Genomic DNA, 19,617 nt, shown 5'->3' on the forward strand with positions numbered 1-19,617 from the left:
GGCTGAAAAAGAAAAGAATCAAGGTCAAAGTCCAGACCCCAACCTGATTGAAATGCTGTGGTGGGACCTTAAGAGAGCTCTGCATGAATGAATAAGGTTTGCAGACCTCAAGCCCACAAACTTTAATAAACTGACGCAACTTGTAAAGGAGAGTGGGCCAGAATTCCTCCACTAAGATGTAAGAAACTTCAATATGTTGCTGCTAAAGGTGATTGTACATGTTACTGAATTGTGGGTGTACTTAGTTTTCCACAGGAGTGAATAGACTGTCTGTGGAAACTATTTTCCTTTTTTTTAACATACAATTTGTTCCTTTCATTACCTAGATACTTTTTTTTCTTTGTGTAAGTAGCGTTGCTTAAAAAGTAAAAGTGGAAAGTCTTAAGACAGCCTACTGATATTGCACCAAGGTACTTCCTGTACTTCCCTGGATTTGTGTAAGTTATTGAGAGACACCAGATTAAACCATTGACTAAAGCAGACTGGAGACTGACCTTCAAAGAAGGTTCAAAAAAGTAATAAGATACTGTACTTCTCTGTCTGAAGAATGTGTCTGTGGAAAACATTTAGCCATAAAAAACAATTAAATAATAATAAAAAGTGTAACTTGATAAGCTAAAAGAGTCGGTTGCTTTTGCCCCTAGTGGCAAAAAGTAATTTAATGTGTCTGCAAAATAAATGTATTGTAATATTTATTTCTATTATGTAAAAATGCTTAAAATTTGCCGTTTTACAATATTTAGCAACATTTAAATAAGCAGGAGGACTGAACCTATCCCATGCCAAAGGGATCTTTGCTGCACAACCATTTTTTTATACAAAAATTTGCTGTTATGCCGTTACAATGTTCTACACATACAATGTAGCAATTTACAGCCTGTCAAATGTCTACAGGCATTATAATTGCTTGTGTGTGTGGAGGAACTGACCTTGCTTATGTCAGCTTTCCCTGAGTTGTCAGAATCATTGACCTCAAGCTAATTACAGAATGACAGGTTGTGTAAACTCTTGATAATACACGTGTAGGGCTGACCTTTCATGCCCTCTCAGTCACACACATAATAACATACATATACTATACAGTCTGCAGCAGCAGCAGCAGACACATGATATTTGGAATAAAGTGCATAAAAAGTTGGTAAATTGCCTTGGATGCAACTCAAGTGCTACTAAAGCAAATAAAGATCCAGTTCAGTTCTATTGGAGTTTTGTTGTTGTACTATAAATAACCACAAGCAAAACAACACATTTTTCTTAAACATGACTATGAGTTAGTATTTCAGTGCACGTTTGTTCAAGATACAAAGTCCATAAGGTGATGATTAAGCATGGAAATGCATTCTGCCTCCGGGACCTTGGGGCTCGCTGTGGTTGTTTAGAATTGTTTGTTGACAGCCCTGTTTCCTATCCTCTGCACCTCCTGTTGTCCTGAGCACATATGGTTGGCTCGCCTCTCTACATGCCTGGCCTCGGCCGAGAGACAGAAAGACAGCCGTTCATGGCTCAGTGGAAGCTCCTGACCCGTGCGGTGCTCCTGTCCATCCCTGGAAAAGTGTCACCTGCTTCTAAGACTTTCTACTCATGCAGAGACAGTGTGCTTCGTCATAGTTTCTCTGGGATGCATCTGGAGCATTAAGCAACACTAACAACGCTCTGATTCACTTACTGAGGTGCAGTCTGGATGCTGACGCTAACACAGAAAGTCTCGCCTCTATCCTGACCCCAGCTTCCCCTTTCCCTGCAGAGAATTATACTATGAGCTTGCAGGAAATGCTATCCACCTTCCAAAGCTTGTCTTGCTGGAAGAACACAAAATTAGTTGAACTTGTGCTTTCCACGTTCCTCATTCCTTTAGGCAGCCAGACATCTCTTCTGGTTTCCATTTGTTTTTAAGCTATTAGTGTTCATGACCTGATAAGGGAGTGGTTGGTGTAGCGCAAACATCCGTCTCTGAGTACATCCGTCATCGTCCATATGTGTTTGACCAGAGCAATAATATCCTCTCCTGGAAAAGTTTGAGTGGGAAGCCTGGGAGGTGAAACTACTGGGATCGAAACAGTTTTAGTTTATGTAATTCTTAATGAAGGTCTGAGCAAGATGTGCTCTATTACTTTGGTAAATATTCTCCATCTCCATAAACATTTTGGGCAGCCTGAAACATTGCATTGCACAGGGAGCTGACCAGAAACCCTTTAAACTCATTTATATTTATATGGGTTTGGCATCCTGGAGAAAGTTCTTCACATGCTATGGATGTCAACTGAAGTCATTTTCCACTGGTGCTGTTTTCAGTCAACAGCAAGAGAGATTTGCTTGCTTTTGTAAGATGGATTCCACTGGCAAAAACAAGCACCAGTCAAGCATCTCTTTATTTGCAGATGATATACAGTCTATTTTATTTGACTGTCTCTTGTGCACTTGGCAGAACATCAACTAAGTCTGTGTTGACAGTGCCTAAGCCATTCAAGTGGCTGCTTTTTAGACAATGTTCTGACGATGCGATAAACAAGAAGCCTGTGCGGCACAGAGCTGAAATTAGATATTTTACCATAGCATCGTGTGACTTCAAAGCCACCTAAATATGCATTTGGAAGCAGCGTCTCAACATTTGCTGCATGTAAACTTGCACTGAAGACGTGGCGAGATGGAGACGAGTCGATGCTCGCACTGCAGCGAGAGCCGGATATCTGGAAAGCTGTGAGTATGTGTGAGTTGAAAGATAAGTTTAACACATAGAAAACTGAAGATCCAGCATCATTTTTATTCCTATGATGCAAGGGTAGTAACCTTATTGTACACCACAGGCCACATAGTCTGATTTTAAAATCCCTGACAAATAGTACCTTCACCGTCAAGTGACCGGTGTTATTTATGACCCCCTGCCTCATATTTATATGTGCCGCTGTGATGAGATATATAAAAATGTTTATTCATGGCACACATTCAACAAGGTGCTAGAAAGATTTCTTAGAGAGTTTGGTCCATATTAATCAGATTTGTTACAGATTTATCACCTATAGCAACCCAAAGTTGTTGTATTGGAGATCTGGTGACTGTGGAGGCCGTTTGAGAACAATTACTCAATGTCATGTCAAGAAACCAGTTTGATTTGAGCTTTGTGACATGATGCATCGTCCTGTTAAAAGCAGTCATCAGAAGATGGGCACATTGTGGCTGTAAATGGACGTAACTGGCTGATTTGGTATTTGCATTAGTGAGCAGCTGAACAGGTGTGCCTAATGAATATATTCCTCATTACGATTCAAACAACCTGTTGAGAAGTACAAATGCTCTCAACTTTCCTTACATTTTCACTCCTGTGCTACATCCTCATTGAAACATTTGAATTATATAACTTCTGTACAGTTTTGCGATCGGCCCCTTTGGTGGGCCGTGTGCTTGACAAACGTGTGCTGGAACTAGATGTGAATGTAACGTTTAAGACAGATTTGGAAAGTACTGCTAACTGTGTTATGAACAAATATGACAGCAGTTTAACAAGTAAACAATACATGAAATAACCTCTGCTACAGAGAACTTGCTGTTTTTGAGTAATTGTAAAAAAATTTTAAAATACTCCAGTTTCCTGTTTATTATTGTGTAATGTAGCGACATCGATAATTGAATACTTTTTACTCTCCTTTGTACTTTTACCTTCTTCTCCTCGCATTCTCACACCAGGAATAGCGGTCCAAAAATTCATAATAACTTTTCTATATTTTGCACACTTTGCAAAGCCATCCACAGGACCAGATTGGACCCATTTCTCGGGCCGGGTCTGGCTCCTGGGCCCTATGTTTGACATCCCTGCCGTAGTGCAATCCTATCATTTATTCACCCACATTTGGACAAAGGACGTCAGTAATCATTTGCTGTGGCCTGTGTGTCAGTTCTATAAATATTCCTTATAGAGGCCATGACTCAACTAGGAACTGTTTGTGAACTCTTGCTGTTGTGTGTACTGAACTGAATCCAGTTCTTGCACTCGTAACAGGGGAGGGACGCTCAGGGACTTCTGCACCTGGTATTCAAAACTTCACCGATGACACTTGCGCCGGGGCCTGACCGAAGTGTCGTACACTTGCATCGTTTGCTGAACATAAATCATGTTTGGCTTCTCATGCAGCTCTGTATTTCCCAGGTCTGTACGGGTTACTTGCAGGTCGCTGTGTGTGCAAGCGGTAACGCGGGGCAGATGCTTTGTCACCATCGATATATTTATGTACTGTTTATATACAATTTTTAAGGATGTGTTATTGAATTTCTTAAGAAACTTTTCCATGCTAGTTGCCTGGCATGGCATGTCTCTCCTGGAAAAGAGGGCTTGGAAATGACATAATGACAGCACATTATGGATGATGTAGTGAAATTTAATATCTACTGTTCTGCCTTGGCACAACTGAGGACAAGCTCTCAGTCACAGTTACCACAGTGATTTTCTGTTTTGTGTTTGCACTTAAGTTTATTTGGCCATTTAAGGGAGCTCTTGTCCTGCCAATTAAAAATAAATACTTCATTTAGGCCGGGTAGATTTTCAATGCCTGCATTGCATAAGTGCAAAGATTCAGTGAGCTTGGGTAGTATTGCTGGCAAGTTTGGATGGGCTACGAGAAGCGTCCATTAAAAGCTCGCAGCACATCGAGCTCAGAGCCTCGAGGGAAGAGAGGTGGAGAGGAATAATGTTGAATGACGGCTATAGCCACCCTCACACACAGAGAAGCGTTGGTGTTGTGACTGAGATGTCGAGAATGTCTTCTTTTGTAAAGTTGTGCAGACCAGCAAACCTCAACTTCTTAAACGCCTGAATTTCTTTCCACACAGAGCAATGCATGCAGAGAGAACACTTTAACCTTCAATATTCAGCATTTATTTATATCATATTGTAGCACATAGAAGAGGAAGAAAAAATTTACAGTATTTGTCTTGATTTATACAGTCTCTTGTCATTAAAGCTGTATTTTTCATGTGTGCAGCGGTCTTTGCAGCTTACACCTCAATGTCAGATGTTAGATTCAACAGGTTTTTTTTTTAACTGCTACTCTGAAAAAAATTTGAGACCAACTCAGGACAACTAAATCTGAAGAAAAACAGCAGCTATTAAAGGTTCGGGACACCAGCGGTTTGGTTTTTGTGGTTCGGTTGAGGACATTAAAACAAACATATCCTCGTTAGCAATCGCAGCAAGTTGATGTATGATGCTAATCAAAATTTGCTTATGTAGGCTCTCTTGTCACAGCTGCACAGTAACACGTGGGCAGTTTTTGGAGTCTGGGAATATTTGAAGACTATGATTCCACGCCCTTGATTTGAGTCACTGCCAATATAAATTACTTAGTGCCCAGTGCCAGCTTCAATAATGCTAACCTCTGTAAACAGATTCTGTATATGATTGTGTAGGATATTTAGGCTAGTTTTAACATTTTTGACACTGGGAGGTTTCTGGTGTTTAGTCCAAGTGGAGTAGTATGTGCTGAAATGCATCAGATGACTGTCAGCTATGGTCTTATGAAGATTTTGCTTTCCATGCTAATCTGTATTAAAAAATAATAATAATGAGGAGACAGAAAAAAAGCCTCTGACTACACAGGAAAACTGGTTATTATCCTTTAAATATGCAGACTATTTGTGAGGTTCCCAGTTTGCAGCTGTTCAGCAAGCAGTATTAATGTGAGACATGTTTGATACATTATTTTCAACATAAAAAAGGACTAGATGTTACCAATTGTCTTGGGATTTTATACAGAAATATCAGAAATCCAATCAAAAGACTCTAAAATGTTCACTGTTACTGTTTCTTTCTTTCTAAGTACCCAAGTTACCTAAATCTATATTCTGGAAAATGAAAAATGAGCTTCTTTGGGGGGAAAATTAACTTTAGGTGAGGGCTTGGTTTTTTTTTTCCAAGACTTGGGAAGGCCACTGCAGGGCTCAAGGCTATCCTAGACCTTTTTCTGTGTGTCAGTTTACAGTCTTTACTATCCTGTTTAATACAGGCTAAAATCACATAATAGCTTATTGTAGCATTTGTTAACAGAGTGTTAAAGGGTGGGTTTAGGGTACTTATTGGATATGACAGTTAAAGAGTTTTTATAGAGATTGCTTAACTGGTATTAAAATGCTTAAGATTAATGAATTGAGTGCCTTTGAATACGCGCTCAAAGATATCCAAGGAACCTGCTGTGCTCAAGTACCAGCCTTCACTTTTGCAAAGGGAGTTGACAAATGCATTCATATCTGCTTGCAAACTCTTTGTAATAGCCTGCAAGTCATTTATTATATACTACTCATGAATGAGAGCAAGCTGACACGTTGCCAGTTAACACCTTCGAAGACAAATGATACCAAAAAAGCCGTTTCTTTCAAATATATCTGGCTTTACTTTATTCATGTACTGTACAGTTTTTCACTTCCAAAGTCTTTATTATACTATATGACAATAATGGCTATCATTTACTACAAAAGGTTGCATAAATAATTTAAATGTGGAAATAAAAAATAAATATGCAGTTCATTCTTTTTTTTTATAACAGTCCTTCGTTGTGTCTGTAGAAAACGGCCTTCCCTGCTTCTCTGTAACACCTTGTCATGTGAGGGCAGAAGACCACACAGGTATGATATGTACAATCGCGCTACGCATCGCAGCTCTCGGCTAACATAACAAGCCCCTTCCAGTTGCTCTTTCAAACATACAGTTGGAAAAAGAAGCAAACATAGTCAGTATAGACTGGACAACCAAATCAGAAAGCAGTTTGAGCAGAGCTGACAATATGTGGAAACACTGAATATTCTTCATGAGTTCAGGAGGAAGGAGCTCGCGCTGTCGGCAGTGACAGACTGGGTTCCTCTTCCTTGCCAGATTTAATCATAAAAACCCAATTATTGTTTTCATTGTGTTATTTTTATTCCTATCTTTCCTGTCTGAGCTATTTACAGATTGAGAGAGGAGTGGAGGTGTCTTGCAACCAGCAGGCTAACACGGCAGATGGATTTTGGCTCGCTCACTGCTCTGTTTGGCCCGTTGCAAAAGAATTCCAGTGTGGGTGTGCTGGAGAGCGCTTTGCCTCTAGGTAACAACATAACCACGCACATTTTCTGATGCCTCCTACACACCATGTGCACTTTTTTGTGTGCGATTCCAGCAAACAGGAACCGGCTATGACGACAGGAAGAGGCTTTTTTTATGACTCAAATCCCAGCACAGGAATGGGCTCATTTAGTGATTAAGAGGAGTCACAGGAAGGCCCGGTGCCCTTGTGGTGTTAGTGCTGCTTTCTCCTCTACTTCTCTGTCTCTTTGCGTGTACTTATGGGGAAAGCGCTACCGTAACTGACAGGGCTGGTCGGGGCTTCAGCAGCGTGGAGAGTGCTGTAGGTCTGTCCTGATGAGTGAGGCCTTTAGCAGGCTGTCAAAGAACCGCCTGGACCGCAGTATAGACCAGGGCCTCTCAAAACCTGTCAACATCCCTCCATCAGAGACCCCAGAGCTGCCGCCTTCTCCTCTCCACACACAGCTGAAAGGAGATGGATTACAACCACTCTGGAGCAAAGATACATCTTTTTTCAGCTTTTAACAGAGCTGCACCGAGCGTAGGTCTGCATCTGCTGGATGTTTGTACAGATGGGTCTGAAACCTCGGGAGGAGTTCTTATTTTTCATAAAGAAAAGCTGTTGGAGTGGAAGTCTGAGCTGTTGGGGTTATCAAACACCATTCATCTTCATGGCAAGCCCTGGCACTGACTCATTTTGTCATGCAAAAAAGCCAAGTTCACAAATATGCTGACAGGTGGCTGAACAATATACAGACTGATGACTTAAATCAGTCCAGCATTTTAGCTTATGGATTTGCAGTCTTTGAAATTGTATCTCCTCCCTATTTGAAGGAGATATGTTGGTTGATGTGTTGTGTAACGTGTGCGTGAGTATGAGTATATCTGGTCTCTGTCCCGGGATGCCAAGGGGGAGGATCAATATGAGTTCCCCGTCAAAGGCGTGTTGTTCTTGCTCCGATCTTGAGGCAAACGACTGTGCTTCTTGCTGCGTTGCGTCTTCGGGACCTCCTTGGCCACCGACTGGTTGTGATGCGGCCTGAAGCGCTTGCACTTGCAGGAGGTGACCACGCGGATTTTGTACGTCCGAGTGTTGCCGTTGGGACACTGCAGCTGGACCCTGCGTGTCCGGGAGTGCGCCGGGATGCAGCGGTAGTCTGAGGCGCTGCTTCTCCACCACTTGCCACGGAGGATGGAGTTCGGCATGAGGTGCGCGGGCAGGCACTGACCCGAGCACACCAGCTCTCGGATAGGCTTGGCACTGCGGCAAGAGCCGTCGGTGATGTAACGGGTCGAACGCAGCTCCCTGCAGCTCACCTCCGAGGCACCTGGGTTGAAGAGAGGAGATAACCGTTAACACTCATGGATCGAGTCCAGAACAAACACTCTGGAGAGCCACACAGTGCTGCGGACTTTCTGCAGGGCGACTGCAGCTGTGTCTTATTTCAGTGTGTGATCATTTGCCTCGGTCTGTTTATGCCAACGTGACTTCACGTGTTGCGTTATTTATGTGAAAAACAAACAACGTAAGGCAAATAAAGTCTGAACCGGAGGCAGCGTTTCATTTCAGCTCCGACACGTTACGAGACACAAAAGAGCAGCTGAAAAATCCACTTTTCTAAATTCAGCCTAATACAGTAATTTGTACTTTTAAGTGGAGGCTTAAGCCAATGAGATCAGAGTTTCTGAATTTGATTTATGGTCTGATCATTAGCTGACAACTGGGCCTGACGAAGAAATCCAGCTGGCAGCAATCAGCTGATAGCAAATCCAGACCAGAGGGCCATTAAACAGCTCAATCAAACCGAACGGAGGTTTGGTCTGGAAGGAAAAAGCTGGCATTCACCGTTGGCCCTCAGGAAATGTATGTGGTGATGGAAGAGTAAATAGCTGTCTGGTTATTTTAAGGCAGCGCTACAACTGTACACTTCTGAATAAACTGGACATCTGCCAGGCTGATTCGAGACAGCACACTCAGGCTGTAATCCTATATTTCAGCTGCAGCTTTTTAACAGCCGTACGCATGAGTTATTGTCCTGTGTTTTTTTTCTTTTTCTTTTTTCTTACAAGCTGCATGTTTAAAAAAAAAAAGAAAGAAATCGAGGAGGCAAAAGAACTGTTGGTTAAGAAATGATACACTCGGAGAAGGATCTGTTTTCCTCTGTGGCTTTCTTTGCAAAAAGGGCTGAACAAAGGATTTATGTGAGGTGACTTCCTTTTTTTCCCCTCTCCTCACGAGAACATGATCTAGTGTTATTCTGCGGCTGCTGGTGAAGGCGACCGCAGAAGTATACAACGCCTACAGCGTACACCGGGTGGCGGTTTGCACCAGTTACCACCATATGCCAAGACAGGTTGTCTTATTTATGAAGCACCAGGATGTGTTTTAATCCAGCCTAACATTTTCAATTCTCCACCCTAGTTTTAAAATTACTAATGAGCCTCAAATTTTCATGATTACACACTAGACTACTGTAGAGTTGCGTGAGCTGTTCCTTTCCCTCAGCTGTGGGAGACAAGCCTCTGGGGAAGACTGGAGGGAGGCCAGGCAGTGGTCACAGCCTCTTTTGTGACCCCACAGGGGGAAGGATAACTTGAAAATTAAGATATGGGTGAAGAAAATAATCCAGGAGAGTTCTGCCTTCATTAGCTGCACATTCACTGTAAAAGCAAGAGATGCATTTTCCATCCCTGCTAATAATGAATAAATTCCTGTTAAATGAGATCTTCTGGAGCTGTTGCTTGGCGTGTGATTTTTTTTCTTTTTCTACCCTTTAAGACAAGAAAATCAGTCACACTAACTCTCCTCGACTTACTACTCACTTCTTGTCAGCTGTTGCTCTTCTAATCTAATCAATCATCTCCTCTGATCTCCAAATCAAGGGGCCATAATTTAACAAAAATGTTGCACCACCCATCTCGAATCCATGAGACCAAGCATGAGATTATCCTGCATGCGCTACTTAATCAGAACACACAACCGTTACCGGCCACAGGTGGGAATCATTGTCAAAGGCAGTGTTGCATTTAAAAAGCAATTTCTAAAACCCCCCCAAAGACATCTCCCCAAAGAGCAAACTGTGGGGTTTTTTCTGTTTGGGAGACATGTTGTTGCAATCAAATAGTTATGGTGGAAGTAGAGCTTGACTAATAGTATGAAGAGAGAAGGAAACAACCTGGAAGACAATGTGAAAAAGCCCCGATGTCTCACTGACTGCTGTGTGTAGGGGAAGAAACCACAGGAATGTGCGTCTGAGCCGCTCTCATCACCCTCACCTCTGGATTAAACCAGACCTTTTACACGCTTCTTAATCAGGAAATTGATGTGATAATGAAGCAGGATGTAGAGGCAGGGTGTTTTAGGGCAATTTTTAAAAAGCCACATTAATTTGGAGAGCCTACATTTTCCACATACACTGAATATTTTTGACACAAGATTTTAAATTTTATTTTATTTTTAAGCCAAAAAAAAGTTGAATTAAAGTTTAAAATTCTTAAATGTGGAAAATATAATGAGAAATAAACTTTCCTAATTTATGTCACATTTTTGTGTATTAAGTAAAGGTTGGGTGTACAGCGCAGTTGGGTCCACGTTTATTCTTTATAAACGTGCACTAATTGAAAATGGGGACCTAAAATCAAATAAATAAACATTTATGCTCCTTCCTGCTTGTTCTCATACAAGCTGGGAATAGGTTTTATGCGATAAAATCCGAAAGTTTTCTAAATTTAAGCCTTTTAATGAGTTTTTATAAAGCTCTGACGGATGGTTAATTTTACGCACAAGAGCCTCCAATTAAGAGGTCAAATTAAATCACTCCAGCATTTAAACTTTAAGCATTGCGTCGATTTACTTATTGATCTTTACCTTCTCATTTTATTTAACTTGTAAAATTAAATATTTAACATTTGTTCTGTCATCTTTATGATACTTACTGTAGGAAACTGTGCTTGCCGCCCGTCCGCCGTTTTTTGCCCTGTTATTCATAGCGTTGCTGTTGTTGTTGTTGTTATTGTTGCTGTTGGACGGCTGTAGTATTGCCTCCAGCGGCGTCCGCGTATTTTCTCTGCGTTCTGGTAAAATCTCCGTGCCATCATTTTTTAAAACCTTCCATCCCTTCACAGCGGTGCAGCATCCCTGGAGCAGCAGGAAAGCCGAACTGGAGACGAGGAGGGCCACAGACACCTGCATGCTTGTCGGTCAGCAGGAATAAATCACACAAGGAGATTTAAAAAAAAAAAAATTTGTTAAAATAAAACACACACACACACACACATACACACACATACACAAGAGATGTCCTTCTGAACAGGCTGGTCACTTGCACTCTCAAAGCAAGAGGCGAATGCGGTATTTAAGCGCTGCGCAAGTTTTCGTCAGGGCTGACAATTAGGCGCTTACACAAAGTGGGAGGGATTGAACCTGGCCGAGAGATTCATTGAGAAAGGAGGAGGGGAGAGGTTTGGATGAATGCGCAGAGAGAGGAGAGAGCAGGAGAGGAGTAACAGAGAGAGGAGAGAGCAGGAGAGGAGTAACAGAGAGAGGAGAGAGAAGAAGAAAAGTAATAGAAAACTGAGAAGATCAAGGAAGAAGAGACCGCAGTGAAGGAAAATACAGATATGAGCAGGAGTGCTTCCATTATTTATTTACTTATTTTTAAAATAGTTAACCAGAATATTTGATCAGAAATTTAAAAAAAGAGTGTAGAGGATATTAGGGAAGATTTCCAGGCTTGTGTGCAGCCTTATGCCTTCATAGAGTACATATGTTCTATATGAAAAGTGTCTGCACAAGTGCCTGAAAATCATTTTGTCAAGTATTTAGACCATTTACTGAAGTAAAAGCCATAAGCTTACTGAAATGGTACAAACGGCTAATGTGTATTGTTTGGCCATATAGAGCAACAGTGTGGTGATATTTCCATCTACATGAAATAAAAGTAACATTTTCTTCTTTTTTTGATCTTTAAATGCTTCAAAGTACTCATTATGTTATTCAGTCATAATAATTGATTCATTAATGTACATGTCATTTTAATCACCTTTACATACAATATAATAAGTAACCAGGCTGATGTCTGCATTGGTCAGTTAAATGCTTGAGTAAAATTCTGAAGTTATGCTCTACCACTTATCCATGTTCTTATCCACTGGTGTTGGGGATTATAAGCCTAATAATTCTGGGCTGGTGCCACCCTGTGCCATTGCTCTAAACACACCCTTGGGTGTGAGATGAGACTGAAAAAGGAGAAGAGAGGGAAAGGTCAGAGGAGAGTGGAGGAAATGGGAGTAAAAAGAGTTAAGATAAGGGGGATGAAAGCCAAAGGAAAGGGTTGAAAGGACAGAGAAATAAAAAAAGAGATACTGGAGAGGAGCTTACTTATGTCAGAGAGTGTTGAGTGAGGCAGCTCATCTGCACATCGCTCTGTGCCGCTGTTGTTGTTACTGGATTTAAGTGCACCGGTGCATCTTCTCCTCCCCCTTCTTTAACAGCTTCCGCAGCATTACGTGTCTCAGAAAGCATTTTTTTTTTCAAGGGGGTTTATTTTGGACTTCATCGCAGGGTGCAACTTGTTCCACTGCTGCAGCAAACATGCGCCACACACACTCCACCCGAGACACGTTTTTACCCTGTCTTTGACTCAAGGCTGTACACAAATTAATCATTTGATCCTTCACATTAATTACCCATCATTACACGTCTCAGCAGAGACACTTAATATAACGAGATGTGAAAATCTAAAAAAGTATGAGCACAGCAACATGTGTTCTGAACACAATTTAAATGTTTGCCATGACAATCCAATATTTCATATCCACATATCTGTTTTAAATAAAATGTTATAGACTGTGAGTTCTTGGCACCCCTCATATCCCAGTGATTTGATAAGTGCTGACAGATGGAGGCTCTTCCATTCAAACACTGCCCTCTTGAGGGAGACTACACAAGTTTTGCATGACACTGTCCGGCTCTACTGATGGGTACAGGCATGCAGATCTTTGGTTTTTATCTCTTAAACTCTAAAGTGGTTCTCTTGGTCAGTATCGCATCGCTCTAACCGCTCATTGAGGCACCGATGTGCTTCCATAATCATACACACCCTCCTCATGGTCTTTCTAGTTTTATACAAGCCTCAAATGAGGGTTTGAAGCTTTGGCCAACTGGCCCATCCATCACAATTTAAAGTGGTGAACATAATGGGGATAAGATTAAATTAAATTTATTGTTAAGGAGTTTTAAATAACATCAGCCAGTCAAAAACATTTTCTTCTGAAGAGAAAGTAACAACAGAGCTTTTCATCATTTCTAAAAGCCTCGTATAGGGGCCACTCTTCTTGAGTGTCAAATCCAATTATCTTTAAAATTTGCATTTTCAGTCCAGCCTTTAGGAGCTTAACAGTCCTTTCATGTGTAAACGTTCCTGCATCAACTGTAGGTATGTAATAGTGTTGTTTTATAGCTGCTACTAGATTTGATGGAATTTAAAAAAAAAGGTCAAATGTTGGTTTAGTGAGAACAAGTTTTTTTTCTTGGGGCTAAACTAAAGCTGCATTAAAAGTAAAGTAAAAAAAACACAACACAGCAAAAACACTTAGCAGAAATGAAGATAAGAACATGGAACTTTCAAACAACAAGAGAAAACAGTCTTTAAATGGGCTAATAAGCCCTGAAAATTAAATGTAGTTAAAAAGACTTAAAAAGCACCTGGATCTGTAACTCTGTTGTTCACAATAGTGAAGCTGCTCCTTAAGCAATACTCACGTCAGAGCTGAAAAACAGTTTTTACTTTCAAAAAAAGTACATAAAGACAAATTTTGATACTTTCTGTGCAACTGCAGTACAGCTTCAAACATCATGACACATTGCTGTAAAACCACAAAACAGTTTTTACAGTAATTTAGCATTTTTTTGTGTGTGTACGGATAAATACTGTAATTGTTGACCGCCTGCTCATATGAGCTCAGCAGAACGACTCAAGTCATTCAACTCATTAATGTAGAAGTGTTGTTATGCCTGTTTTAGGTATGTCGTGTTTAGATTATGATCGTTGTGGATGTGTGGTTTGTGTGGTCTTAGCTAACAAAGGGCCATCAACACAAAGACTCCTGAAGCAAATCATCATGTCCAGACGGTGTTGTTCTAAAAGTCGGCTGTTCGAATGTTCTGTAACGCATTATTCACATGACTGTTTGATGTGATGATGGGAAATTGCACAAAAGCTGATGTCAATAAATAGTTTAAGAAGGAAAAGAAACTTGTTCAACAGCCATGATCTTACATTTTTATCTTTTTCATCAGACAATATGATAAATTTACCACATATTTGCACCAATTAACCTCAACTGTTTTGCTTACTCATAGTGCATTTCATATAGATGCATATTTGCCAGTAAAAACACAGTTATGCACTGGCTATCTCATGTGTTTGCATGGTTTCTGTTATAATTTATGATATTCATAACATGTAGGAGTTTATTCTATAAAACCCTTTTAGACTGAATGTATTTTCAGTGCATTTAAATAATATATATTTTATATTTTGGCGTGTAAATGCCCCAAAATATCAAGTGACCCAAAGATAAATTCAGAATAAAATATGCTGGGATCATTTTTATGATTGTTGAAATAAATTAAAATGTACAAAAATCAAAAGCTGTTGAGATGCCTACATTTTTTTGTAATTTTGCCAAAATCTGTAAGTAGAGGAAAATGTTTATGGCATAACCATAAACATTGATAGAAAGTGATAGTGACACATTTAAAACATAAAGAGCAACACTGCAGTGGTGTTTCTGGCCATTTCCAATTTTTACTTATATTTTCATCTTCATTGTTAAAATGCGGCACTATATTTAGCAGCCGTTTGGTGCTATCAGAAACTAAAATTCACACCTTAAAAGGGGGGAAAAAATTGTTCTTCATTTTTAAAATGTAATTTATTAAAAACATGGTTTACTTCTTAAGTGCAAACTTGTAAGAATTTGTCGAATGAATAAAAATGAGTTTGCCACACTTGGGCTAAACAGTGTTTTTATCCATGCATCCATTTTTTTTCCTGCTTATTTAATTCAGGTTCAAGGTGGGACTTGAGCGTATCCCAGCTGTCATAGGGCGAGAGGTCAGGTAAATGCTCTAGTCTGTTGTACAGAGGGGCAAACAACCATTCACATTCCAGCCTAATGTTTATGTCTTTGGACTGTGGGAGGAAGTTGGAGCACCTGAAGAGAATCTACGCAGGCGCAGGGAGAACATGAACGCTTGCTTGGACGGAGCTAAGCACTGCGCCGCCATGCCGCCAAGGTGAAATGTGTAATATAAGATTCTTCTAATGGCTACAACGGATAGAGTATAAAACTTTAGTGAAGTTTGCATCAAATTCAAAGTGTTCACTTTTTTCCAAAAATTGCAGATTGGCAGCAACGTGAAATCTGATGAACAAGAGTATTGTGAAAGATGCTAACAGGGGAGTTTGGCAGACCTATGCCAAAAATCAAAGAATCTGAACCAGAGGGTGATCTTTTGCAACAGTATCCATTGGTAATATAATATAATTACAGGTAAGAACTCTGTATTGGAGTACATTATGTTTAGCCCCAGCAACGACGCTGCTTCTTTTGTAACATTTATGAATTTTGACATCGAGCATGATTCTCATTTTATAATCCAAGGGGTTCTAAAGTAGACTGAGCAGACAGCCTTGTCTTCCTATTGTGTGTAACCCTCCAGCTCTGAGGCTGTGCCAGATTTTTTTTTTTCTAGGGAGGGATTGATGGTCCCACTGTCTACACTAAGCCAGCTCTGATTACAGACTTCTCGCCGACATTGCGACGGATGTCAGTCACAGTCTCAATTTAGACCTCTCTGGGTTTCTTTATAGAGCCCTTGGGCCCCAGCACAGTGTTTTCTATCACGATAACAGTACAATGAGGCCCAAATAACAATCAGATGCTCACCAGATTGCAAGAAAGCCTCCAGCAATGCAGAGCATGGTGGAGCGTAATTTTTATGGAAATCAAGAAAAACTGTGTTTTTAGTTCATAAACAAACTGTTGCAGCTCCTTGTGCCCAGTGTTTGGTAATGTGATTCACAGTGCATGCTTCTTAACTGCTTTCTCACCAAGTTTAGAAGGAAATTTGTCCTTTCCGCAACACAATTACAGGCCAGTGATAGCAAAGAAGGGCTGTGTCACCTGTTTGCAACCCTCACTGAGGGTTTGACTGAGGGAATTATTCATCATGTGTCCACAACAATTATGCAAAGTAGGTCAAAGTTTGGCTGCTTGGCTTCTCTCATCTGCAACCTAAAAGATATTACACTCGGCTCTTTGTGGGCATGTAGAGGTTTCAAGGATTCAAGGAGCTTTACTGTCATTTGCATCACATGTTTACATGAGGTGGAACGAAATAACGTACACACAGTCCCAGAAATCAAGAAAAACAGTTTTCTTTTTTTCTGATGAAAATGCTGGTAAAGTATCAACTTTGTCCCAGCAATTTATTAAAAAGTCAAATTCACCATAATCACTTTGTCATTATGACTGCATTATATTATCCCAATGATCTGCAGCCACTCATTTGGAAAAGAAAAGAGGTTTTCATACCTTGAGACTAAGTAAGGATTGATATTCAGCGTTGTTTTGGTGCAGACTAAAACACATCTTTTATATACACTCACTAGCCACTTTGTTAGGTACATCTCTTTAAAAACAGTTCATCAGTCAATCAAATAGCAGCAACTTAGTGCTTTTGGGCATGTACACATCATCAAGACGAATTGCTGGAGTTCAAACTGAGCATCAGAATGGGGGAGTAAGGTGATTTAATTGACTTTAAATTTTCAGTTTAATTCACTTTTACTTATATACCACCGATTCACAACAGATGCCTCAAAGTGTTTTATATAGGGTAGAGATCCTACAGTATTACAAATAAACCACAAAGAGGGGAAAGAGAAGAGAGCAAGGAGAGAAAGGACAAAAGACTAGAGTTTAACAATGACTAATGATTAAATGCAGTAGTGAAATATAAACACAAAGAGAGTGAGACGCAAGTGAAGAAGAAATGCTCAGTGCATCATGGGAAGCCTCCCAGCAGCCCAAGCCTATTGCAGCATAACTAAGGGATGGTTCAGGGTCACCTGATTTCGTCCAAACTATAAGTTTTGTCAAAAATAAAAGTTTTAGGCCTAAACTTCAAAGTAAAGCGAGTGCCCGTCTCCTGAATCCAAACTAGGAGCTGGTTCCATTTCAGCTTGTCTGTGGTCTGCTGCTCCTGACAGGAGTGACTGGAGGAGCCACTCCACACAAAGGCACACAGGCTCACCAAAATAGAAGAAGAAGAAAATAGGACAATAGAAGATTGGAAAAATGTTTCTGGTGTGGTGAGCCTCCATTTCTGTTGGTAGGGTCAGAATCCGGCGTAAACAACATAAAAGCATTGCTCCATCCTGCCTTGTATCAACTTTTCAGTCTGGCGGTGATGTGGGGGATACGTTCTTGGCACACTTTGAGCCCCTTAGGACCGACTGAGCATCGTCTAAACACAACAGCCTATCTTGATGGACAGTGTATCCATCTTCTGATGGCTGGCTTTATGAAAGTACTACACTGAGATAAAAAATGTACTACTGGTTGGTGGAATTTATTTGCCAGTCAAACACTGCAGAAGATTCAGGAAAATCAAAAAAAGAGTTCTAATCATACCTGAAATAATAGGAAATAATGCAGGAAATATGATGGCAATATACCGATTTTATGTGATAATATAAGAAAGAATGCCCTCTCATCCTCACACAGATATGTGCAATGCACTATCTTGCACTTTGCCAACTAAATACCAACTTTTCTACATAAGCCAAACATTTCTCAAGTTTGTTAGTTACAAAATATAACCGTGCAAAACAACAAGTGGATTAAAAGAAGACTCACAGTTTAAGCTTACCACATCAAATACAATATAATTGCTTTCATAAAACACAAGAATCTCAAAACAACATTGAGATATGATAATGTACCACAATCTGCTGACAATGTAACATGCTCACAAACACATATATTTATGGTGTCTGCTATTAAACAAGAACTTGGGGAAGAATTTTTGGGAATGCGCTGGTTTGTTCTCTTCAGATGTGGATCAATGATAAATACACTGATGTTTCTGCGTGGTTTAAAACATTCCTGAACGTTATCCCACTTGAAACGCTGTCATACTCTGTATATCTAAGAACAAATTGGACCAATTCCTGCTTACAAAATCAAGAGTGCACAAATGTATCATTTGTGACATAACAAATCTGAGCGCAGATAAAGTTACAGAGCAGACCTCTCTGGAACATCTGCGATCATACATATGCAGATATTTATCAGTGTGTCCAAGTGCTTTTGCATTTCAGATATCGATCATATTTACATTTCAAGAAGCTGCACATCTGGATACATTTAGCTCTGTTTTTAAATAGACTACGTGAACCATTACCGATCTACGTTTAATGTCACCGCGCACGATTTATTTCCACTTAAAAATCAGTTGCGGTTCATGAGAGCAGCTTTCGCAACTAATAATGATGCAGATTTTATGAATAATGTACAGCTACAAGACAAAGCCTGTTAACCCTTCGGAGTTAGTTGGATTTCTGCACTGATTACTCATAAAATGTGGCCTGATTCTCATCTAAATCACAAATACAGATACAATCTGACTAAATTAATAACATACAAGGTTGCGCTTTTCATGTGTTAGCTGTACTTTTCATGTCTTTATTGAACACAGTCAGTGATCCCTCAAAGTGTAGACAGGAAAACACATGTGAAGTCACAAGGAGTGAAGTTTCCTGTTGCTGCTTGTGAGACTTGCGCAAAAAGGTTGAGGAATTTTGGGTTAGTCATCGCTACAAAACTGTTTCAGCTCATCAATATTTCTGGGATGTCTTGATTGAAATGCCCCCTCCAGCTCCAGCCAGAGCATCCCAATTGTTTTAATGCCAGGACTTTCTAACTTGGCCCTTTCCCGTTCAGTTATCTATGTTCTCTTGGGCTGTGGATCTTCTCGTTGAATCAGCCAACCTTAAGCTTCAGATCAGAACTGCTTCCCTAATATTTTCCAGATTTTTGAAGCTATTGTTCTCTTTTTGACTGCAAAGTGCCCAGACACTGAGGTATCAAACCAACTCTGAACTATGTTGGTGTCTGCTTCATTTTCTGTAACGTGCCCCTCTTTATGTCCTCCTGCCTGTGATCTAGAAATAAAATGTTGAAGGACAGAGGACAGAGGAAATAAGAAGTCCGTCAATGGAGCTATGACTGAGGATGCACAACAGGTGTATTGGAAAGAGTTTGTTCTTACTGGAAAAATTTTTTTTACCCACCCTTCTTTACGACATTGCTTCAGTTCATTGAAGCTTTCAGGGCGTTCATTCTCGTACAGCCCTCTTAAGGCCCAAGCATTTCAGCTGAGCTAAGGTCTCAACTCTGACCGGACCACCGCAACACCTTTATTCTTTTCATTTTCAGCCATTCTTTCGTAGATTTGTTGATGTGGTTAACGCAGCGGTCCCCAACCTTTTTTGCGCCAC

General features: G+C 40.3%; 1 protein-coding gene across 1 annotated transcript; it reads right to left on the reverse strand.

Moving 5' to 3' along the window:
• Nucleotides 1–6,357: 6,357 nt before the first annotated feature.
• Nucleotides 6,358–11,444, reverse strand: sost (sclerostin). The gene is made up of 2 exons (XM_003448667.5): nucleotides 10,982–11,444; nucleotides 6,358–8,373 (listed from the first exon to the last, which is right to left on the reverse strand). Exons 1-2 carry the CDS (start codon nucleotides 11,235–11,237, stop codon nucleotides 7,964–7,966), a joined length of 666 nt encoding a protein of 221 aa, XP_003448715.1. The 5' UTR covers nucleotides 11,238–11,444; the 3' UTR covers nucleotides 6,358–7,963.
• Nucleotides 11,445–19,617: the final 8,173 nt, after the last annotated feature.

Source organism: Oreochromis niloticus, linkage group LG8, assembly GCF_001858045.2.
Source record: "Oreochromis niloticus isolate F11D_XX linkage group LG8, O_niloticus_UMD_NMBU, whole genome shotgun sequence".
Lineage (NCBI taxonomy): Eukaryota > Metazoa > Chordata > Actinopteri > Cichliformes > Cichlidae > Oreochromis > Oreochromis niloticus.

Excerpts from the sequence above, each read along its gene's own strand:
- sost (XM_003448667.5), bottom strand. The coding sequence starts at position 11,237 with ATGCAGGTGTCTGTGGCCCTCCTCGTCTCCAGTTCGGCTTTCCTGCTG. Across the intron at positions 8,374-10,981 it reads GGCAAGCACAGTTTCCTACA|GTGCCTCGGAGGTGAGCTGC; the intron begins GTAAGTATCATA and ends TCTTCAACCCAG.